At 39.4% G+C, this 25450-nt stretch overlaps 1 protein-coding gene across 15 annotated transcripts in view; it reads right to left on the bottom strand.

The window, feature by feature from the left end:
- Positions 1-25450, bottom strand: part of ENTPD1 (ectonucleoside triphosphate diphosphohydrolase 1) — a 221107-nt gene that overhangs the window by 33868 nt on the left and 161789 nt on the right. For 12 of the 15 annotated variants that reach the window (XR_007513384.1, XM_049854625.1, XM_049854631.1 and 9 more), the window contains one exon: positions 16564-16691. The exons of 2 other annotated variants lie outside the window; for them this stretch is intronic. Coding sequence is in view for 7 of the 13 variants with exons in the window: in XM_049854625.1 (XP_049710582.1) it covers positions 16564-16691 (128 nt within the window). In the remaining 6 variants the exon portion in view is untranslated. Of the gene's footprint in view, positions 1-36; positions 4873-16563; positions 16692-25450 lie in introns of those variants that run through there. One more of the 15 variants, XM_049854634.1, reaches the window with a different exon arrangement.

Raw genomic sequence — 25450 nt, 5'->3', positions numbered from 1 at the left:
AAGTATTTTATATTTGAGGGGAACACTGGGGGCTACCTGGAATTGTCCTGATCATGCAATCTAGTAGGACAGCAATCCCTCTAGATGGGTGGCTTCTGATGCTGGTTGTATGTCAGAAAAATCCAGGAATTACCCAGGGTAGAGCCTGAGCATCGTTATCTTAGATGCTCCAAGTGATTCTAATGTGCAGTCAAGATTCAGAACTACATGCTGAAGTTGCTGGGACACTATGGAAGGTAGAAATAGAAAGCCATTAATCCAGTAGTCCCGAATTTATGTGCACATTGGAATCATACTGTAATCATCTGGGGTGCTTCAATGACTTGATGCCTGCGATGTTTATTAATGCCCAGATATTGTGATTTAATTGGTCTGGTAGGTGGTCTGGGGTTTGGAAGGTTTATAGGATCACCAGGTGATTCAAATGTGCAGACAAGTTTGGGAACCACTGAGTTAATCCATTGACAGCCAAATATAAATAATATCTTCATCTGTGAAAATGGAGCTTGTTTTAAAGAGAGAAATAGAAAATACTCAGTGTGCTTGCTTTTTAATGATGAATACCTATAAAGTTGTAGTCAATAAAATTTAGAAGATATGAACTTTAACTTCATGTTTTAGGCTTTTAATAGAAGGATGAAAGGAAGAGAAAAGGAAGAAAGAAGGTGGGAGGGGAGAGAAAAAAGCATGAGGAAGAGCTAGAATGGCCTGAAGAGAAACAAAGTCACCATGTCATATTTCATGAGTGCTTTAAATGTACAGGCAGGTGTTGTATGAAGCATTTTACATCTGTTGTCTCACTGAATCCTTAGAACAGTCTATAAAGTATGTACGATTTTTCCTCCTCTATAAAAAAAATTTTTTTTTAATTTTTTTTTTATATGTGTGAGGGAGCCATGGTGACGCAGTGGTTAAGAGCTCAGCTACTAACCAAAGGTCGACAGTTTGAATCCACCAGCTGCTCCTTGGAAACCCTATGGGGCAGTTCTACTCTATCCTACAGGATCGCTATGAGTCAGAATTGATTTGAAGGCAACGAGTTTATATGTGCCCTGTTGGCACAGTGATATGCACTTAGATGCTAAGTGAAGAGTAGGTAGTTTGAACCTACCAGTTGCAGGAGAAAGATGTGGCAGTCGGCTTCTGTAAAGATTTACAGCCTCGGAAATCCTATGGGGCAGCTCTACTCTGTCCTACAGGGTTATTATGAATTGGAATCAACTTGATGGCAATGGATTTGGGGTATATGGATGAGAAACTAAAGTACAATTACCTAAGCTACACAGGTGACAGTGCCCAGCTTTGAATCCCGAGTCAGACTCAAGTGTTTGTGCTCTTTATACACAGAAACAGAGGAGCAGGACTGGCAATAATTTTCAAATTGGTGCCCCCATTTAAGGACTTTTTAATGAGAGATAGCTACAACTAAGTGTGCCAGTCCAAAGTGTACACCTTGATAAATTTCTGCATTTGTGCACATCTGTGAAACCACCACCACTGACAAGATACAAAACATTTGTAGCCCCCAGAAGATTTCTTCATTCCCCTCGCAGTCTGTTTCCTCCAAGGGTAACCGCCATCTTGACTTCTATCACCATGGATGAGGTTTGCCTGTTTTTCAACTGCATATAAATGGACTCATATAGTGTGCCTCCTTTGTGTCTAATTGTTTCACTCTACACTGTATCTGTGAGATGCATTCATTCAAACAGCATATATCAGTAGTTCATCCTTCCCTGTTGTAGAGTATTTCATTATATGCATATAACACACTGTATTTATCTATTCTACTTTTGATAGACATTTGGGTTGCTTCCAATTTGGCATTATTGGGAATATAGCTGACAGGAAAATTCTTGTACACGTCTTTTGGTGAAGTTCTCATTCTTTAGAATATTCAGCTAGGATTAGATTGCTGAATGCCCATTTGACCGATTGGTATTAAAAAGGATTCTGTGGCTACATCCAGAACTTAACCAGGAAAAAAATGCCATGACCAATTAACAAGTCTTCTGTGGGGTTGTAAGGAGAGCACAATAGCACATTTGCTTCTCATCCCTCATCCCTGAACCAGAGAGAATCATGTGGGAAGCAAACAGGGAAGCAAAAGGAAGAGAATGTAAGAATGAATTGTAAGCCAACTATTCTTATCACACTTTGTTGCTCATTTGAGCTATGGACCTCAAAGTATGGTCTGCCACTTGATAATACTTAATTCAGTTATATAGGGGTGTGTGTGTGTGTGTGTGTGTGTTTGTGTGTGTGTGTGTGTGTGTGTGTGGTGTACGTATGTACTATATATATACTAGTTGCTATCCAGTCAATTCCAGCTCATGGTGTTGAGTCAATTCTAGCTCCTCTGTTTCAGAGTAGAACAGTGCTCTTAGGGTTTCTTGTTTGTTTGTTTTTCATTTGTAAAATGACTTTAAGGAGGGATTACTTTTAAATTTGTTCCTAATGTAAAGAAAGTCTACAGTTTTTTGGTTTTTTAAAATTGTGCTTTAGGTGAAAGTTTATAGTGCAAATTAGGTTCTCATTCAAAAATTTATACAAATTGTTTTGTGATGTTGTTTGCAATCCCTGCAATGTGTCAGCACTTTCCCCCTTTCCCTTTACACCCTGGGTTCTCCATGTCCATTTGTCCAGCTTTCCTGTCCCTTCCTACCTTCTTGTCATTGCTTTTGGGTGGGTGTTGCCCATTTGGTGTCGTATATTTGACTGAACTAAGAAGCACATCACCCATGTGTGTTACTGTTTGTTTTATAGGCCTGCTCCATAGGGTTTTTAATGGTTGATTGCTTTTTCTTCTGAGGTGCCTCTGGGTAGACTTTAGACCTTCTAGTTAGCACCTTAGTGCATTAACCATATGTACAACAGAACAAAATACTGCCCAATCCTGCACCATTCTCCCAATCCTTGTTATGCTTGAGCCCACTATGACAGCCACTGTGTCAATCCATCTTATTGAGGGTTTTCCTCTTTTTCGCTGACCCTCTTTTCCATCAAGCATGATGCCCTTCTCCAGGGACTGGTCCATCCTGATAATATGTCCAAAGTATGTGAAACGAATGAGCATTCTGGCAGTACTTCTTCCAAGACAGATTTGTTCATTCTTCTGGCAGTCCAAGGTATATTCAATATTCTTTGCCAACACCATAATTCAAAGGCATCAATTCTTCTTTGGTCTTCCTTATTCATTGTCCAACTTTCACATGCATATGAGGCTACTGAAAACACATGGCTTGGGTCAGTAGCACCTTAGTCCTCAAAGTGACATCTTTGCTTTTTAACTCTTTAGAGAGGTCTTTTGCAGCACATTTGCCCAATGCAATGCATCCTTTGATTTCTCAACTGCTACTTCCATGGGCATTGATTGTGGATCCAAGTAAAATGAAATCCTTGACAACTCCAATCTTTTCTCTCTTTATCATGATGTCACTTATTGGTCCAGTTGTGAGGATTTTTGTTTTCTTTATGTTGATGTGTAATCCATACTGAAGGTTGTGGTCTTTGATCTTCATCAGTAAGTGCTTCAAGTTCTCTTCACTTTCAGCAAACAAGATTGTGTCACCAGCATAACACAGGTTGTTAATGAGTCTTCCTCCAATCATGATGCCTGTTCTTCTTCATATAGTCCAGTTTCTCAGGTTATTTTCTCAGCACACAGATTGAATAGGTATGGTAAAAGGATACAACCCTGGCGCACACCTTTCCTGACTTTAAACCATGCAGTATCCCCTTGTTCTGTTCAAAAAACTTCCTTTTGCTCCATATACAGGTTCCTCATGAGCACAATTAAGTGTTCTGAAATTCCTGTTCTTTGCAATATTATCCATAATTTGTTATGACCCACACAGTCAAATGCCTTTGCATAGTCAATAAAGCACAGGTAAACATCTTTCTGGTATTATCTGCTTTCAGCCATGATATCCCTTGTTCCATGTCCTCTTCTAAATCCAGCTTGAATTTCTGGCAGTTCCCTGCTGATGTACAGCTGCAACCACTTTTGAATGATCTTCAGCAAAATTTTACCTGTGTGTGATATTAATGATATTGTTCCATAATTTCTGCATTTAGTTGGATCATCTGTCTTTGGAATGGGCACAAATATGGATCTCTTCTAGTCAGTTGGCCAAGTAGTTATCTTCCAAATTTCCTGGCATAGACGAGTGGGCACTTCCAGCGCTACATCTGTTTGCTGAAACACCTTAATTGGTGCTCCATCAATTCCTGCATACTTGTTTTTCACCAAAGCCTTCAGTGCAGCTTGGACTTCTTCCTTCAATACCATTGGTTTCTTAATTATATACTACCTCCTGAAATGGTTGAATGTCAACCATTTCTTTTTGGTACAGTGATTCTGTGTATTCCTTCCATCTTGTGATGTTTCCTATGTCGTTTAGTATTTTCCCTATAAATCCTTCAATATTGCAACTTGAGGCTTGAATTTTTTTCTTCAGTTCTTTTGGCTCCCTTTTGGTTTTCTATCTCCAGGTCTGTGCATTTCTTTATGATACTTTAGTTTGTCTTCTCAAGCAGCCCTTTGAAATCTTTGAAATACGTACATATATATACACACATACCTATACATATATACATACTTACATATGTGTGTATATATGTACACACACACATATATAGGGAATCTTGGTGGCGCAGTGGTTAAGCATTCAGCTGCTAGCCAAAAGGTTAGCAGTTCAAACCCACCAGTCGCTTCACAGGAGAAAGATGTGGCAATCTACTTCCATAAAGATTTATAGCCTTGGAAACCCTATGGAGCAGTTCTACTCTGCCCTATAGCATCTCTGTGAGTCAGAATTGACTTGATGGCAATGGGTTTATATAATCTATACATATATATATAAAAACAATGAGTTTATATATATAACATATACATATTACATATATATGTGCGTGTGTGTATATATATATGTAGTTGGAATCACTATGAGTTGGAATCAACTGGATGGCAATGGTTTTTTATATACATATCTATATACACACACACACATATATATAGTTGTTGTTGTTAGGTGCCTTCAAGTCAATTTTCAACTCATGGTGACCCCATGTGACAGATGAGAACTGCCCATAGGGTTTTCTAGACTGTAATCTTTATGGGAGCAGATCACCAGGTCTTTCTCCTGTGGAGCTGCTGAATGGGTTTGAGCTGCCAACCTTTCAGTTAGCAGCCAAGCACTTAACCATTGCACCACTAGGACATGTGCTTTCTCTCTGTATGTATGTATATATATATCCAGAGACAAGAATGAGGAGATAAGAGACTTCCCTGGACCACTAAAAGTAGAGCCCACGAGGTATCAAACATTATTCTATTTCTTTGTATCACTGCCCAGACCACATGAGCAACCTTGATCCTCTATAATCTCCACAGTGTTTTCTGCCTTGTCATGCACAATGGGGTTTCCTTGTAGTAATTAGCATTATGCCCTGATAAAGAAAAGGGTCTGTGTATGTGCTTTGAGCACAGTAAGGAAGCAAACTGGACAGACTCCTCTGCAGCTAAGCTTGCAGTAAGTGGAATCCAAGAAATGCCTTAGGTGGTGATGGTTGTTGGCAGAGAGGGAAAATGACTGAAGTCTGGGGACTTTGGACCTGTGAGAAACCTCCTGGGGTGGATAACGAGGCTGAGGGGTTATACAGTAGAAAATTCTGTTGTTCCCCAGCAGAGCCCCTGAATTCTTCCTGCCAGAAAGTGTTCCAACCACAGCCAACATATGATAAAATCTAGCAAGGCACCACCAACAACAAATGGCCTTTATCTGGAATCAGGGCGTCCTATTCGGTCTGATTTTGTTGACATGAAAGTCATTCTTCCAGTACAGCCAAGGAACCAGCCTTGCTTCTATCAGTGTGTTTCTCTCAAGCCTTACACAGTGAGGTAGCTGAGAAATGAAAGCTTTTACTACATCTCTTGTTTGTCAAAGCTTTGGGAAGGACGTTGAGAGTATCTTCACACAGGAATTGAGGACCTTTCACTTCGTGGGTACGTCATACTGCAACAGTAACCTGCTGAATTGTACCAAACATTTTTTTTGTATTCTAAAGTGGCTTGTAGAATTAAAAAAAAAAAAATGTCATCACTTGATGCTTGAGGGACAGATAAAGTTTGAATTTCTTAAAACTCTCAGTTTGAGCATTGTGGGGGTTTGCCTTTCATTATTACAAAGCTGTCAGCCATAGTCACTCATTTTTTATGGCCAGCCTATCTTAGAGCTATAAGCTCATTTCATCCAGTCCTTGCATTTTATAGATAAGAAGCTATGTCCAGGATGGTTCAAGGATTTGTCTAATGGGGACAGATAGCTAGTTCCCTAATACATTTGTCTAGAGCTCAGGCAACCACCTCCTTTTGTTCTCTTTCCACCACACCAGTATTTTCCAATACATGTTCCTGGGCGCATCAGGTCTGTGAGGATCTCAGCAAATAACACTTCCAGAAGTTTGGGGGATGCTGCACAATCTGGTCCCCTTCTGGGCTAATGAGCCCACTAGCTAATGAATGCCTCAAAAGTGTGGTAGTGATGAAACCTGCTTAAGCCAGCATTCTCCAGAGTCTGTAACAACATAATACTGTATGAAATAAAAACTCTGTCCTACAGAATGCTTTGAGAAATGTCATGCCTTTCTACACTATCTTCCTTACTCAATGTGTAAGGACATATTATACGCATTTATAATTCCCCTATGAGTACAGGTAGTCCCCAACCATGGGGCTCCACTTCAATGACTCCATCATAAGTCAGTTCTGACATAAGTTGAATACCTCTTTTTTTTTTTAATTTTCAATATTATTTCCTATCTTCATAAATTCAGTCTTTGAACATCTGAGAATGAACATCTAAGAATGATTACATCAGCATATTATGCACTACAAGACTGTATATAGTACATATTGCCAATGAAAAGATGTACCAAAAAAAAAAAAAAGATGGTCATTAGTACAGTCATAACTCAAATAATGTCCTAAGTCAGGGACTACCTGTATATCTATCACATTAATGAAAAATAAAACTTTCTGATAGTGAGGAAGAGATCTGATGTGCTTTTATTATTATTATTTCAATATTATGTATACTATTGAAATAAGCTTATTTATTAAATAGCATCTAAAAAATGAAGAAAGGAGAAAAGACATTTATGATTACACCAACTAGACATCACTGTTATTTTATTTCTTTCCAGTCTTTTTTAAACGCATAATATTTTTATATAACTGTAATCTCACTGTGCATATAACTTTGTCCTAAGCTATTTTTGATCACAGTGATTACTGATCAAAACTGATCTTCATGAATTATATTGAGTGGACAGGAAGAGTGCTCTCAGAAAAGGAACAGTGGAAATTATCTTGATTGGTTCTTAGAGACACCAATGCCAGGGCCCTGGTGAAGCCCTGAATGTGGGAGGCAATGGAACCTGAGCTCACTGAGACTGGAGGCCACGTGGAGGTAGGGTAGACCCCCCCTTGGGATGGAACTAATTCTATCTTCTTCTCAGGGCAAGTGTCATAGATCCAGGTTCCTAGGTAAGTCTCCCTAGGTGAAGAAAGAGAAAAAAAACTGAAGGGTCAGATCACCTGCCTCTGCAGAAATGGAATGTTTAACTCTCCTCTGAAGTCTCCTCATCCAAAAAATACCACCCTCACACTGGCTCGTTTTCAGTTTCCCGTAGGCCACATGGCTTCTGGTAAGGGCCTTTGTGCAAAAAGTCCTTCCCCTGTGATCCCAGCCTTCTCTGAGCTCCTCGGCTAGATCCAGCCTTCCTAATCATGCCTCAGAGTGCCTGTATTTTTCCTCTAAAGACAGCACTTATGCAAACATGTGTAAATTGCATATTTATGTGTCTATTTGATTAATGTCTGTCTTCCTTCTTATTTTTTTTTTTCCTTCTTAGATTGTAATCTACATGAAAAAAAGAAGGCAGGCCTATTTTGCTTCCATAGTATGTTCAGCAGTATACCAGGGTATACCTACTATATGTTAGGCACATAGAAGGAATTCAATTGATACTTGTCGAAGCAAATGAATGAATAATGCAGGGCATTGGAACCATATGTTCCTAAATTCCTTTCAGTCCTAAAAGAGGTCAATATTCAGTTTAATATAAAGAGGTATACACTGAGGTTGAGTCCCCAACCCCCCACCCCCACTCCCCACCCAAAAAAGCAACATAGCAGGTAACAGGATGACAGTGTGATAATTAACTTCTCTTAGTCTCTTCAGATATATTGGTTCTTTAAAATCTCTCCTCAAAGTCCGTGTAGCTTTTACAGAAACTTCAGCTACCTCGTCAGTCTGTCTCTGTGAGTCTGGGTTTATAAACAAAGCTTATCCTTTTAAACATGACTCTAGTACTCTATAAACATATCAGGCCTCTGGTAGCTACAGAGATGCTGGTAGGACCTATAAACAATTACACACCATTTTCTTTTTTCTTCATTTGGAATTACTAGACCTTTAATATAAAACAGAGTAGTTTTTGTTGCTGTTCTTTTTAAACCAGACAACATTTGAATCCAGTGGAATAAAAATAATACAGGATATTTTCCAGGAATATTTGAGGTTGAAAATCAGAGCAAAACCTTCCAATTCTCCATAAAATGTATGATCACAAATGCTTATATATGAACACTTTAGTTTATTCTGGAAAAAGTAGATGCACAGGGAAGGCCATTACTCTTTTTGCAGAATATGGGAATCAGCAGTGGAGTGTCAGCTCAGTGACCATCACAGGCTAACAGCTAAGACCTTCCATAACACTCACCCCCCTCCAAGCAGTGGTGACTGCTGGTCTCCACTGAGGGCTTCTGACGTGCTGGGCACTCGGATAAATGAGTCTCTTGTATTATTCCATTTAATCTTCACAACCACCCCCTAGTACTCTTATTATCTTTATTTTACACATAAGAAAGCTGAGACATAAATAGGAATCTAATTGCTCAAAGTCTCACAGCTAGAAAGTAGCCAAGCTGGGATTGAAATCAAAGCAGTATAATCCCAGAGTCAGCATTCCATGAAAAGTGGCAGCTTTTTTTTTTTTTATACTTTAGATGAAGGTTTACAGAACAAACTAGTTTCTCATCAGTTAGTATACACATTGTTCTGTGACACTGGTTAACAACCCCAAGACATGTCAACACTCTCCCTTCTCAACCCTGAGTTCCCTAAATTACCAGCTTTCCTGTTCTCTCCTGCCTTCCAGTCCCTGCCCCAGGGCTGGTGCGCCCCTTTAGTCTTGTTTTGTTCCATGCACCTGTTCAATCTTTGGCTGAAGGGTCAACCTCAGGAGTGACCTCATTACTGAGCTGAAAGGGCATCCAGGGGCCATACTCTCAGGGTTTCTCCAGTCTCTGTCAGGCCAGCAAGTCTGGTCTGTCTTTTTGAGTTAGAATTTTGTACTACATTTTTCTCCAGCTCTGTCCAGGACCCTCTGTTATGATCCCCATCAGAGCAGTCAGTGGCACCACCTAGTTGTACTGGACTCAGTCTGGTGGAGGCCATGGTAGATGTGGCCCATTAGTCCTTTGGACTAATCTTTCCCTTGTATCTTTAGCTTTTTTCATTCTTCCTTGCTCTTGAAGGGGTGAGACCAGTAGAGTATCCTAGGTGGCTGCTCACAGGCTTTTAAGACTCCAGATGCTACTAACCAAAGTAGAATGTAGAACATTTTCTTTATAAACTATGTTATGCCAATTGCCATGTTCCCCAAGACCATGGTCCCCATAGTCCTCAGTCCAGTAATTCAGTCCCTCAGGGAGTTTGGATGTGTCTATGGAGCTACCATGACCTTGCCTTGTACAGGTTGTGCTGGCTTCCCCAGTATTCTGCACTGTCTTACCCTTCACCAAAGTGACCACTTATCTATTGTCTGTTAAGTGTTTTTCCATCCCAACCCCTCCCCTCCCCTCCCTTGTAACCATCAAAGATTCTCTTTTTATATGCAAACCTTTTTGTGAGTTTTTACAGTAGTAGTCTCATACAATATTTGGCCTTTTGTGATTGACTTATTTCACTCAGCATAATGCCCTCCAGATTCATCCATGTTATGAGATGCTTCACAGATTCATCACTGTTCTTTATCGTTGTGTAATACTCCATTGTGTGTGTGTACCACAGTTTGTTTATCCATTCATCAGTTGATGGGCATCTAGGTTGTTTCCATCTTTTTGCTGTTGTGAACAATGCTGCAATGAAGACAGTGTGCATATGTCTGTGTGATGACTCTTATTTCTCTAGGCTATACTCCTAAGAGCAGGGTTGCTGGATCATATGGTATTTCTATTTCTAGCTTTCTAAAGAAGTGCCACATCATTTTCCAAAATGGTTGCATCATTTTGCATCCCACCAGCAGTGCACAAGAATTCCAATCTCCCCACAGCCTCTCCAACATTTGTTATTTCCTGTTTTCTTGATTCGAGCCAGTAATGCTGGGGTGAGATCATATCTCATTGTGGTTTTGATTTGCATTTCTCTAATGGCTAGAGATCATGAGCATTTCCTCAAGTGTCTGTTGGCTGCTTGGATGTCTTCTTTGGTGAAGTGTCTGTTCATTTCCTTTGGAAAAGTGGCAGCTTTTAGGAAGGGCATGTGGTTTGGTACTGGGTCAGTCTGCTGTCTTCAAGAGAACCTTTTGGGGACTCTGTGTGTGCCAGTAAATGGAATGTCTATGCTAAAGACCTATTTGATAACTCATTAACTGCCAATGTTCAGTGGTAAGCAGGCTATTAAGAAACTGATGAACTGAACAAACCTCAAAGGTACTTCCCCATCTAGGTCTACCAGGAAAAAGGCACTTTCTCAGGGGACATTTTTAGATACATCTAATTAATAACTCTTGAGTTCACTGTTGGTTTTTTTGTTTTTAAGTAGTCATTGAGTATCTATCTATAAGCCAGTGGTTCCCAGACTTCAGTGGCATGAGAATACACAGGATGTTTGTTGTAGGTATAGATTCTCAGGTCCGGCACCCTGGAGGTATAAACTGAGTTCTAGAGGTGGGAATGGGGAGCCAGCACTTGATAAGGATTCTGAGGCAGGGGGGTCTGACTCCCACACTGACAAACCCTGAACTTGGGCTGGTTCTATATTCTTCACATCCAATGAGGACATATTTTACCTGTTTAAAATGCTCAGTGTATTTATTGAGTCAACAAACTTCTCTGGAGCAATCACCTAAGTCAGATACTGTGCTGGTTGTAATTTATTTTGTGATTATTTGATTAGTGATTATCTCCTCCGCCAGACTATTAGCTACTTGAGGGTAAGGGCCTTGCCATTCTTACTGCTATGTCCTCAGGGCCTAAAACAGAGTAGATGCTCAGTGGAAGTGCCAGGGAGTTAACACCCCACGGGGAAACTCTTAACCAATAGGGAATGAGAACCAGTGGGCCAACCCCTAAGGAAGATCATTCAAAAGTGCCTTCTCCACATTGCTTAAGAAGGTCCTAGTGGGATCAAGCCTCAGCTGCCCAGTGTGGTGATCCATTCAATAACACTCTCTTGGGTTGGCTTTCCATCCTTCCCTGTTTCCTTGGGATCACTTCCCAAAATAAACATCCTGTTTCAAGTCCTGTTATTAGGATGTATTTTTTCAAGAAACTGGAAAAGACAAACGGAAAGAACGTTAATCTTTGCACCAGAAAACTGGGTTCTAATCTTAGCTGTACCTCCACCTGGGGCAAGATAACCTCTACCAGTCTCATTTCATTAATTATAAAATGAGGATAACCTTTCATTCTTCACAGTGCTCCAGGGGAGGACAAATAGAAATGTGAGTGTAAATTATTTATAAACTGCAAAGCACTATATAAAGTTATTATGCTTTAGGAGGAATCTCTTTACTACTCAACCTTTAAATGACAGAGTTCTTCAGGACTCAGTCCTTGTCCTCTTTTCTTCTCACTTTATACCCCCTCCTAGACAATTTCATTCATTTCTAAGGCTTCACTATATCAGTGATGTCAGAGACATGTATTTAGTATAGATCTACACTGTCCAATAGGGTAACCACTAGCCACATGAGGCTACTGAGCCCTTGAAAGGTTTCTAGTCCAAACTGAGATGTACTGTTAAGTGTAAAAATTACACTAGAATTTGAAGGCTTGCTACAAAAAAAGAATGTAAAATATCTCCTTAATAACTTTATATGGATGATATGCTGAAAGGATTTTATTTTGGATATATGGGATTATATAAAATATTTTACTAAAATTAATTTCACCTGTTCCCTTTTACGTTTCAAAAAATGTGGCTACTAGGAAATGTAAAATGTGATTTGCATTACATTTCTATTGGACAGCACAAGTTTATATCTCTCTTTTCTGAGCTCCGGATCTGATCCCAAATGCTTTCCTGGTATTTCCCCTTGGATGGCCAACATTTCAAATTAGTTCTTCAAAAATCGAACTCAAAAATCTCTCTTCCAAGCTATTGCAGTAGCCTCTTCACTGGTCTCCTACATCTGCTCTTACCCTTCTCTAATTAACAGCAGAAAGAGTGATCTTTTCAAAACACAAATCTGATCATGTCACTGGCTTCCCATTGCTCTTAAGATTAAAAATGAAAATCCTCAGCCTGATTTACAGGGCCCTGCATACACCACCTACCTCACTATCTTTATCCTCCTTACCCAAGGCATGCCCACTCACACTGTCCAACCACAGTGGCGTTTTCCAGTTTCTGGGAGGTGTCCTAACTTTCTGTTTCTAGACTCTTACACTTGATTTCCTTCTGCCCAGAATATTCTTTACCCACTTCTTTCCCAGCTAACTCCTAATCATCCTTCATATCTTACTGTAAATGTCATTTTTTTCAGAGACTTCCCTGGCTTCCTTTTCATTAATTTGCTAGCACTTATCATAATTATAATTAGCAAATTGTGTTGTCTATTAAATGTGTTTCCTTTCCTAGACAGTAAGTTTAATCATATCTATATTGGTTTCCCAGTTGTGCAATGCCTGACACAGACACTTAATTGTTGGTGCATAAATTTATGAACAAATGAATGGAGAACTGAAGAATGACATATGATCATAAAGTAATGATATTATGTGTTTTTCAAACAAATGTTGTTGATAGCTGCCGTCAAATTGGCCCCTGACTCATGGCAACCTCATGCGTTACAGAGTAGAATTGTCCCACAGGGCTTCATATATGTATATGTATTTTGTGTGTGCGTGTGTTTTGCCCTTGTTTTATATATAATACACGGCTTTTACCAATTCGACTTTTTACAGGTGTACAACTTATTGACAGCACTTAAAATAATAAGCTATGCAACCCTACCCTTAATCAACACAAATTTTCCACCACTGTAAACTGAAACTCAGTATTCTACAAGCAAGAACCCCACCCCTCCATCCTGTACCTGGTAACCACTAATAAACATTGGTCTCTACACATTTGTCTGTACTTGTCTTTTTGTATAAGTGAGGTCATACAATATTTGTCCTTTTGTGATACGTCACTCAGCATAATTTCTTCAAGCTCCATCCATATTGTAGCATGTATCAAGACTTCATTTCTCCTACTGACAGAGTAGTATCCCATTGTATGTATGTACTACATATTTTGTTTATCCATTCATTCATTGATTGGCATTTGTTTCCACCTTTTGGGTATTGTGAATAGCTGCAACAAACACTGGTGTACAGTTCTTTTTTTTTTTTTTTTGGTGGTGGTGGGGTAACCACTACTCTGTTTTCTACAATGGCTGTACCATATTGCATTCCCACCAGCAACAGATAAAGTATTCCAATTGCCTTACATCCTCGCCAACATTTATTTTCTGTTGGTGTTTGTTGTTGTTGTTGTTTTTATCCTATCTTAATGGGAGTGAAATGATATCTCATTGTGGTTTGGATTTGCATCTCTCTCTGATGGCTAATGTTATTGGGCATCTTTTCATATATGTGGTGGTCATAAGAATGTCCTCTTTGGTAAAATGTCTATTTAAGTCCTTTGCCCATTTCTTGATTGGGTTCCACAGGGTTTTTTTGGCTGTAATTTTTATTGAAGCAGTTCACCAGGTCTTTCTTCTGCAGAGCCACTGGATGGGTCCAAACCACCGCCCTTTAGGTTAGCGGCTGATCACAAACTGCTTGCTCTGCCCAGGCTCCTTAAACAAATACACCAGGTACAAGTATCCAAGTAAGTGTTATCTTCAAGATGCTCATTTTGGAAAGGATATACATTTATTCAAACAAACTACTCAAAACATTTTAGTAGCTCATGATATTTGGGATATCCTGGAGCTAGTTTACAAGACACACAAAACAGTCTCATTTTTCATTCCTTATTTTAGATTTTATAAAACATCTCATCATATACCTTATTCTTTAAACTTAGTTTTGAATGATTTCAGTGATATTATTATAACATATACTCTAAGGCAGCACTGTCCAATAGAACTTTCTGCAGTGATAGAAATGTTCTATGTCTGCGTTACCGAATATGATAGCCACCAGCCACATGTGACTAGCACGTGAAAAGTGGCTAGTGCAACTGAAGGACAAAATTTTTTATTTTATTTAATTTCAATTAACTTATATTTAAAGAGCCACATTTGGCTAGTGGCTACCCAACTGGATGGCATAGATCTAAAGCCATCACCAAAAGACAAGTTTCCAAAATATTTTGCCCCAATGTGTGCCAGGAATCTTATTAAAACTAGTGCATAACCTTAATAAGCAGCTAGTTTGCATAGGTAAAATGATTTTTGTGTAAAATAAATCAGTGCCATTACCATGAAGATTTATTTCAGATGCCTGCACTGTTCTTCAAATACTCATACCTTTCATTTAAAGAATGCCAAATACTTTGTTCCATTTTTCCAGGCCAACATACCACCACAGAAGCACAAGAGACTTAAAGAAGACCACTGTGAATAAGAGAAGGTCATCCACGGCCACATGTATCGTTGGGAACACAGAGCTCAAGTCTAGTTATGGATTTTGCCTCCTGGGCAGTCCTTTCTGTAATGATGTAATACTGAACATGTAAAAAGGTCAAATCAAGAAGGAAATCATGTACTTTTGGAGCTGGTAAACAAACAGCGGAACTGAATGTCATAAGGCTTTAACTGTGAGTGAAGTTTTGCCAAGAGAACCGACATCACTCTTAACATTAGAAGGCAAGAGACTGTTGACAATGAAATAGCATCAGCCTTCCATTAAGACAAAGGGGCTGCTGTGTAAAGCCCCACTGAGTTGGATTAGTGTGGCAAAGGGAGCCAACATGACGCGCAGGCCACTGCTATATACAAGTAATTAGAATTGGTGGGTAAGGTTTCAGTGGCATGGCATAAGCATCCATATTTCCAGGCTCATAGTTTACAATACAAGAGAAGATACTTGTGCACATGTATTCCATAGCCTTTGTGGTTAAGATACCTTCTGAATATGTCACCACCCAACTATAGATATGTGATTGTTAGCAGATTGGCATCCTCAGAGCCCTTTGTAGATTTATTTACTGTGGTTTCAATTGAAGTTAAAAACGATGTCTCTACAATAAATTTAATTTTCTTCCTGCTTTTTAATTAATAGATTAAATAAAATCATGGCCATATTACAAGGTCAAAACCCAAACCCAAACCCACTGCCATCAAGTCGCTTCGAACTCGTAAGATATTCAAGGTACTTATAAGATATTTTTGAAATTTTGCTTTGATGACCAGGGAAGGAAGCAGAATTAATTTTCACAGCAGAGTTAAGGCTCTAATGGTTTTGAATGATACTAACTAGCTCTTCAAAATATAGAAATTTCCCAAGAAATCTGTCCATTTGTGAGTAAATTTCAAATTACCATACTTGATATATATATATATGTGTTCTCTGGGTTCTTTTTTAAGTTGATTTTTTTGCTTTCTTTAATATTTTTAGAGATAAGGAACAAGTTTTCTCCATAATCCTTGACTTCCAAAGTGCTTTCTACACAATATTATTGTACTGACAATAGTGATAATAAGGGAGTGAGAACAAAGAGTACAGCGTTATGACTCGCTCATGGTGAAAAAAATGAGTAAAAAGTGGAGACGGTACTAGAACACAGAATATCAGTGAAGTATAACACAGACCTTGATATGGTGAGTAAAGCATTTGTCTCTGCTATAGTATCAATTTAATGTTTGCTGAACAATCAAAAAGGCAATTATCTTGCCACTACTAATTGATATAAAGCATTCTCTCTTCCAGAGTGAGCATGCATTTCCATTTTACTCTCTTAACCCAATGAATATTGACTTGTTTCTCGGTTGCCAGAACCTCAACTAGAGGGAAACCTGTAAGAGCCAAAACTTGAGGGGACCGCCTTACTTTTCTGAGTCTCGCAAGTTTTCCACCTTTGACAGGGTGCAGTCTTACCACTCTTCTCACTTGTTTTAGTGGAAAGTAGTATTTGAGTATTCCTTCTCTGACAGGTTTCTGCCATACACAGGTTCCAGCTTTCACAGGCTTTACTGTACTACTGGATGCTCTGATTTATCTAGCCCCTCCCCCTCCTCACCCTACAACCCCCCTCCACACACAAGGATTTGAGTTACCTTAAAGTTTTCTGGTGTATTTTTATTCTGGGTCAGCCCCACAGCGAGCAAAGCTATCAGAGACAGGATAAAGGTGAACCCAAGAATGACCAGGCCATTTTTGGACAAAAATCTCTTCACTCTAGAATCTATGACCAAAAACAGAAGAGAAAATATCAAGAAATCAACAAACATCCGTTTTTCTTCCTTTTCTTTCTAGTCCTATTTTGTCTATCTGGAGACATCAAAGATATGTAAAAGCTAATCTTTATGCTTGAGACACTTGCAAAGTTATTGGGAAATAACTTGAGAACAAAAGTATTTGTCTGTATTGTGATAAGGGCCAAGACTGAGTTAGTGACTGTGGTACGGAGAATGGGCAGAACTAGTGACCAGTGAGCACTGATCAGATATGGAATGAGGGGTGGGAAGAGCCCCACACTGGCAGTGTGTTTAATAGGTCATGTAAAACTATCAAGGTGCAAATAACGAATAACTATCAAGGATATCCATCCACATTTTTTAATTCTACCACAAAATATTTAAGATCTTAAAAAGTATAAAGAATATATCATCAAACATCAAAGTCCCACCACTCCATGACATTTCCTGGCTTGACATACCCCTTGCATTTCAACCACCCATCAGTGGTAAGGAATTGGGAGTAGCCTAGGAGCTGGGGAGTTTTGAACATTTCAGGCCATCATTCACATTATCTTATCTATTCTGTTCTTAGTCACGAGCCGTGACTAAGAACAGTAGCATCACTTACAGGGGTGCAGGAAGTGCAGACCGCACTGGGTGACACTGTCAAAGGGGGTAACTCTAAAATGACTGTCTATAAAATTTTTACGGGAAGTAAAGGAATTTCTTTCTGTTCTTCCTCTGACATTGTTCTGCCCAGTTGGGATGACATCCAATGATGGCAAAGTAGAGAGATGCAGAGAGCAGAAATAAGGAGTTCTTGGTGCATTTTGAGCTGCTAAATCAACCAACCCTGAGCCCCACCCTCCAACAAGACTTACGCTTTGAGCCAGTTGGAGTCAGAATTTTATTTACTTAGAGACAAAAATACCCTGACACAACTGGTGTGGCAGAAATGCCCTCTCTGATGCCAGAGCTCTAGGATCTGAAAAAGAATCTCCTAAGTACTCCCTACCTCAATTCCCAAAGTTGCTGACATTGATAAACACAGCTCACAGTTCAAAAAGGTCTGCCTTTTTCAATCTTTTGTTTATACATATTTGACAATTTTGCAATCTCATTTCCCCCCAAAAGTCTATCTGGGTTCTTTTCTTAGCATCCAGGTCTAATGAAAAATGAAATGAAAAAGACAGACAAGGTCTCTTCTCTATGGAGCTTACAATATGGTTGGGGAGACAGAGAAATAAGAAAAATAAATACATAAATAACTGAATTCAGGTAGTGATAAGCGCTAAGAAAAAATTAAAACTAAGGAACATGAGAGAGTGACTTGAATAAGAGTAGGCGAGGAGTTCATTAGATTAAGGTCAGAAAAGCCTCTCTGAGGAGGTGACCTTCGAGCTGAGACTTGCAAGACAAGAAAACACCCACTAGAAGAAGGAGAAAGAACATTCCAGGAAGGCAACACAGCAACTGCAAAAACCCTGAAGAGGGGTTACTATAATTGTTTCTTCCTTTCCTGATGATAATATTTACTAAATCATTATTATCACTGAACAGTTAGATATACACTTTTCTACATTTGTCCAGCCTTTGCAATGATATTCACATTATTAGAACATATTCAAGTCTTTCATCATATTCTTATCTCTTATTACAGATATAATAAGCGAAAGAACTTAAGTCAGAGGGAACGTTTATATTTTTTCCATATACAATTTTCAAAAACTTTATGACTGAAAAAACAACAGCTAAGTTTGTTTTTCCGGTAACCGACGAGATTATCCAGAGAAAAGAAATCACAAACGATCCATCTACTCCTGAAAGGTCAGTCACAGAAAATCGTACTAAGCACCATTCTACTCTGATACACATGGAGTCGCCGTGAGTCAGAACTGCCTTGACAGCAGCTGGCATGGCTGGTTTTTTTCAGTCTTCCATGGATTACGCTAAATAGCAGGCAGTTTTCAAAAGCTCTTTATCACATGTACAAAGCCAGACTCTTCTTTGGAAGTGGTGCTGGACTTGGGAGTCCAAGTTAACTTATCTGAGACATGCTAATAGAAAGGAAATCATATAGGTTACGCTAAATAGCAGGCAGTTTTCAAAAGCTCTTTATCACATGTACAAAGCCGGACTCTTCTTTGGAAGTGGTGCTGGACTTGGGAGTCCAAGTTAACTTATCTGAGACATGCTAATAGAAAGGAAATCATATAGGTTACCTGCCCACTCTTTCTGGGTCCCAAGGGTTTTTATGCAGACCTTGTGACTGCTACAGTCAACTTCTACTTTGGAAAATTCACGTTGACTATCTTCACCTTGAGAAGTCCTTCATTTGCCGCATGGGTAAAAACGTGGTTTCTACCATACAATGTGAACTGATACTTCAGGAAACCATTTCAAGAAACAATATTACTTAAAATATCCAACAGTAAAGCGTTGTGGGTTTTCTTTTTCCTCTGAGTTATCTAACTATACTGGAAAATTCAAGACTGCCACTTCTCTCCCATTTTATCCTTTCATGGTGTCAAGTAAGAGGTCTTCTCTGTTTAAGGTGTGAGAATCAGATAATGACTTGAACTCTTCACTTGTCAGAGAAACAAAACTGAAGGAAATCTAAACCTTGAGAAGACAGACTGATTTCTTCTATGTTAGAAGAAAAAAAACTAGATGTAGTAGCAATAGAAATATAGAAATAGCCACCATTACATCTACAGTTAATCATCCTATTAAAATGAAGATTAAAAATATTTAATTTTGTTCTTAGTCAAAATCCTGCTGTACAGAGAAATCCCAGCTTCTCCACCTCATGATATAAGATCTTAAAATTTTACTCCATTAATAAACAGATTTGGAGTGTTGGTAGATAGAGTGGGTTTCAAGCAAAACTAAAGTTTTACTTTGTGGATCGAGTGAAACTGACTAGATTCAAATTAGTTTCAGTTTCCAATAAGTCACATCTGAACTAAGAAAACAAAATAGCAAACATAGACAAGCACTGGCAAGTAAACATTGGTGAAATACTGTGGTCCTTCATGTGTATACACAGCCCAGTAATGGGACAGATTCCCTGAAGCTCAGGGGACTGATCCTAATCTGGCCTTGCCATTCCCCCAACTTCCAGAGTCAAAGCCTCCACATCATTTCTGCCACCTTTCTTCCTCTTCATCATGAAGTTCTTGGCAACACAGATTTAGGCTGTTCTCACAGTCAGAGGCTTTCTCGATCCTACCTCAGTGTCTTCATTCCAGGCCCCTTAAACTCACCTTCTACTATGTTGACATCCACCCTTCTGTTCCAGTCATCCTACCTTACATCTGATCTTCTAGAGCAGCCCTTCCTAATTCTCTTCCCTGCCAGATTCCATCTTTCACATAGCTGCAGAAATCAGTAATTGACATTCTCATGGCTCTTTCTCATCAAGAACCAATGGTAGCTTCCTACTGCTTGCTAGATGGAAGCTGCACTGGTCTACCTAGACCTCCAGGCCTTTAGAATCTTAAGCCCTTCCCTAGCTCACCACTCCAAGAAGAAGACCTGTTTGTGTCTAAAATCATAATGCCTGGCATTAATGCCATTAGAATGTAAGCCTCATATGTATGTGAAAGCTGGGCAATGAATAACGAAGACCGAAGAATTGATGCCTTTGAATTATGGTGTGGGGGAAGAATATTGAATATACCATGGACTGCACTACGCCAGAAGAAGGAACAGATCTATCTCGGAGGAAACACAGCCAGAATGCTTCTCAGACGCTAGGGTGGTTAAACTTTGTCTCACGTGTCATTTGGGCATTTTATCAGCAGAGGATCAGTCCCTGGAGAAGGACATCATGCTTGATAAAGTAGAGGGTCAGTGAAAAACTGGAAGACGCTCAAGGAGATAGATTGACACAGTGAGTGGAACAATGAGCTCAGGCATAACAATGATTGCGAGGATGGCAGAGGACCAGGCAGTGTTTTGTTCTGTTGTATATGGGGCCGCTATGCATCAGAACTTACTCAATGGCACCAAACAAGAACAACCTCACTTATCCACTATCTCATTATATGATATTTCACATTTAAAACAATAGTAAAAATCTACTATCTGACTATTTTGGGCATTAACAATGTACATCTGTCAGTAAGGAATGCCAAGGTGGTAGGCGAGAGTGATGCTGGCTGTGATGGTTAAGGTTATGTGTCAACTGGCTGGGCCATGATTCTCAGTGGTTTGGCAGTTATATAATGATGTGGTCATCCTCCATTTTGTGATCTGATATGTTCATTCTCCATTTTCACTTAATGCCAATTTTCATATAATGACCTTGTCTTTGGAACCCAACCACGTTGATAAGTGAGAAGTGGGTGTACTACTCTTATCGTTATCCTCACTTTACATGATAATAAGGAAAATGAGTCACAGAGAGGTTAAATAACTTGCTCCAAAGTCCAAAAAGTTACACAGATATAAACGGTAAATGTTTGAACTGGTAATTAATCACGGGCAGTCTGGCTCCAGAGCCCCAAGACTTTTTTTTTGTAAAAATATATATACATTAATAAAAGACATTATATATATATATACACACACATATGATGACAATGCTTACCAATTCAACATTTTTCATGTATACAATTTATTGACCCCAGTTACATTAATCATGTTGTGCAGCCATCACCAATATCCATTGCCAAATTTGCCATCGCCATAAACAGAAATTCAGTGCTTCTTAATGCAGAGTCCAGGCTTTTAATTTCCGCCCCACCCTACACCACATAAATGAGGCTTAACACAGTGCCTGGGACATGGGACCAGTGCTTCATGTGACAGCAAATCCCATCATCCAAAAATGATAAGTGACTGACTTTGAGGACTTGGTTAGAGGGTGTGTGTTTAGACTGTTGTCCCTGATGTCACAGAGTCTTTGTTCCCTGGCAGTGATAAGCTTACCTAAGTGGCAAAAGGCTGAGATTATGATTCTCAGGGAGGTTAAGAGACTTGCCCAAGGTCATATGTCTTAAAATAGCAGAGCAGGGATTTGAACCAAGATACTCAACTCTAGTCCAAAGTTCTCAACCATTGCTCTGCATTCAAGATACATAGAAAATTATTCAGCTTCATTCATTCTTAGTTAACCCAATACAAAATAACTGCTTGAAAGTTTGTTCAAATAGAAAGATTTTATTCTTTTTCACATTCCCATATTCCCCGTATTAATTAATCCAGAGCCAAATATGAGGGTAAAGCAGTTTAATTTAGTGGATTTTTTTTCCTGCTTGTGTTTGTAAATCAAGGAAATCAATACAAACATCACTCAATACAGACACAAATGCTAAAAATGAACTACAAGTCCTCAGTGACAACCAGTTAGTTAAAGAACAAAAGGCAATGGAGAGGAGAGGGGAAAATAAGATGGACACAGTGTTGGGAGACACAGGCAAGAAGGGAGGGCCACAGAATAAAAGGGCAGGGGAAGGATGAAGTACGGGTGAGAGTGGAAAGAGAGGTAGAAAGACAGACTCAAGAGTTCTGAGAAATGAGGTAATTGCGCAAATAACGTTATATCCTGTTCCACTGATCGCCTGGACCACAGACCTCAGAGGAAGTTACTGGCTTTTATGACACAGTATTTTCTTTCTACTCTTTGAAATTTTAATTAGCTGGTTATTCTCAGTTCACAACTCTTTCATTAGAAAAGGAGTTTATTTATCTCAACAGAGTAGCTTGGTTGGTACTAATCGGACACCTCAGAGAATCAGCTTTGGGTGTGAAAAGCACATCTAGCAACACCTAGGCAGTGGGGGTGGGGATGGGGGGTACAGAACAAGCTCTTCTGCAAATCAGATTCTGCTAGCCTGGGCTCCTCACCTTACGGTTCTTCTTGCAGTTGGGTCTGGTCTTTTCTCAGATTAGCAGCTCAGAACTGACTTTGGACTCGGTAGCACCTGACTAAAAATGTTAAGGACCCTTCTGGTCTTCCCTGAATTTTTGCCCACACACTGCACCAAGCACAATAGGCCTTTGTGGTCAGCATGGAATCCCATGTTTAAGTGTGGAGTAGGCAGGGAGAAGGGTTGTTTCTGGCAAAGTGATGTCACTGAGGCTGTAGGCAGGAATTCCCTGTGTCCCAGCCAACAAGCCTTAACAATCTTATGTATTGATGGTCTCTGCAATAAGCACATTGCTTCCACTAAATGAATCCTCTTCCATGTCTGAAATTAAAGAACTGTGCCCTGGGGACTCTACCCCTTTTTCAAAGCAGTTGCATTTGTCAGCAAGCCTTGGTTATTTGCAGACAATGAGAAAGTTTGAGAAAAGCAGTACTGGCAACACATTGGCAGTGTGGTTCATCCAGACTTATAGTCCCCTATCTTCTAGAGGGATTCTCTCATTTTTACCTTCTCATTTTTGAAACCCATGAGCTACAAAATCCATAAGTTATGTAAAAATTTTTCTTCAGCAAAATATACCATAAGTAAAGCAAAAAATTATAAACTGGGGAAAATGTTTGCAACAACCATGAAATAGTCTGGTTTCTCTAACATTAAGGAGTCATTAAAAATCACTAAAAAAGTAATCAACTGACCCAGTAGAAAAATGGGCAAAGAACATGAACAGGCAATTCAAAGAAAAAGAAATACATCTTCTCAACATATTAAATATACATTTGTTGTTGTTGTTGTTGTTGTTAGGTGCCATCCAGTCAGTTCTAACTCACAGTGACCCCATGCACAACAGAAGGAAACACTGCCCGGTCCTGCGCCATCCTAAAAATACACTAATTTACCCTTAATTAAAGGGAATGTAAATTAAAAAAAATAATGAGGTACTTTTATCACTTATCAGAATAGCAAAGTTTTAAAAAAGTTTTATAAGTATGTAATACTCACTACACACGAGAATGGCCAAAATAATAATCATAATAATGCTGACAATAACAAGTGTTGACAAGAATGCAGAGCAACTAGAACTCTCTTACACTGCTGGTGGAAATACAAAAATGCACAACCACTTTAGAAAAGAGTTTGTCAGTTTATTATGAACTTAAACATATACTTACTCCATGACCAAGCAACCCCACTCTTAGGTATTTACCCAAGAAAAGTGAAGACATATGTCCACACAAAAACCTGTACTTAGCAACTTTGTTCATAATGACCACAAACTCAAAAAAATACAAATATCCATCAACTGGTAAATGTAGACAAATTGTGGCACATCCAATGTAATTCCACTCAGCAATAAAAAAGGAATAAACTACTGATAAACGCAACATGAATGAATCTCAAAAGCATTATGCTAAGTGAAATAAATCAGACTCAAAGGCTATAAACTGTATGATTTCATTTATATGACATATGAGAAAAGCCAAGGGCAAAAATCAGATCAGTGGGCAGAGGTGCAGGGTAGGGGTAGAGAATTGACTACAAAGGCTCAAAAAGTAACATCTTGAGATGATGGAAATACACTATATGAAACCCTGGTGGTGTAGTGGTTAAGTGCTACATCTGCTAACCAAAGGGTTGGCAGTTTGAATCCACCAGGCGCTCCTTGGAAACTCTATGGGGCAGTTCTACTCTGTCCTATAAGGTCGCTATGAGTCGCAATCAACTCGATGGCACTGGGTTTAGTTTGGTTGATTGTGGTGGCTACATAAGTTTGTCAAAATTCATATAACTGTACACTTAAAAAGGATGAATTTTACTATGTATTTTTATAAAGACATTATACATAAATATTGACAAGGATGTGGGAAGACAGGCATGTCTCATACGTTGGTTAGAGTGTAAATTTGTGTAACTTCTTTGGGTAGGCACAGCCAGACAAGAGGCCAAAGAAGACAAGAGTCCCGATGCTTTCTTTCCTTTGGAATTGCAATAATGTTCTGAATGGAGGGAAAAGTGTCTCCACCTCAGCAAAATCACAGGATACCACACAGAGGGGAGCACACATTATGGCACTTGGAAATGACTGCTAAAATAGTTTAAATTCTTAATTAAAATTACTGAAACCTCAAAGGCTCTGGGGCACATATAAATTGAAGAGGAAAAATTTACTCCATCGTGGGTCTTCTGGGAAAGTCTTTGTTGCCTAGGACTGACCTCTGGGAATGATGCGTTGACAGACCTATCTTTAGGGATGGGATAGCTAATACTGGATAACAAAGACACTATTGGGCCCAGTTTCCACCCATTCTCTCTGCACTGGGTGGGGAGAGGCCGTTGCTTCTCTCTTTTTTTTTTTAATTTATTTACTGTGCTTTAGGTGAAAGTTTGTAAATAAATCAGTCTCTCATACAAAAAGTTACACACACCTTGCTGTGTACTCCTAGCTGCTCTCCTCTTAATGAGGCAGCACATTCCTCCTCTCTGCCCTGTATTCCCCGTGTCCATTCAATCAGCTCCTGCCCCCTCTTCCTTCTCACCTCCCTGATCCAAGGTAAAGGGAATTTCCCTGTGGTGTGGCCTGCACCACCTTTTATCTCTCAAGAGAAAAATGGAAAGGGAAGCAAGCAGAGAGTGGGGGACCTCTTACCACCAAGAAAGCAATGCCCAGAGCAGAGTGCGTCCTTTGGACCCTGGGGTCCTTGCGCCTGAGAAACTCCTCAACCAGGGGAAGATTGATGAGAAGGCCGAGAGAGAGAAAGCCTTTCCCTGGAGCTGACACCCTGAATTTGGACTTTTAGCCTACCTTCCTGTGAGAAAATAAACTGCTCTTTGTTAAAGCCATCCATTAGTGGTGTTTCTGTTACAGCAGCACTAGATGACTAAGATACCCA

This window comes from Elephas maximus, chromosome 16 (genome assembly GCF_024166365.1).
Source record: "Elephas maximus indicus isolate mEleMax1 chromosome 16, mEleMax1 primary haplotype, whole genome shotgun sequence".
Lineage (NCBI taxonomy): Eukaryota > Metazoa > Chordata > Mammalia > Proboscidea > Elephantidae > Elephas > Elephas maximus.
This window is presented reverse-complemented; position numbering and strand designations above follow the sequence as displayed.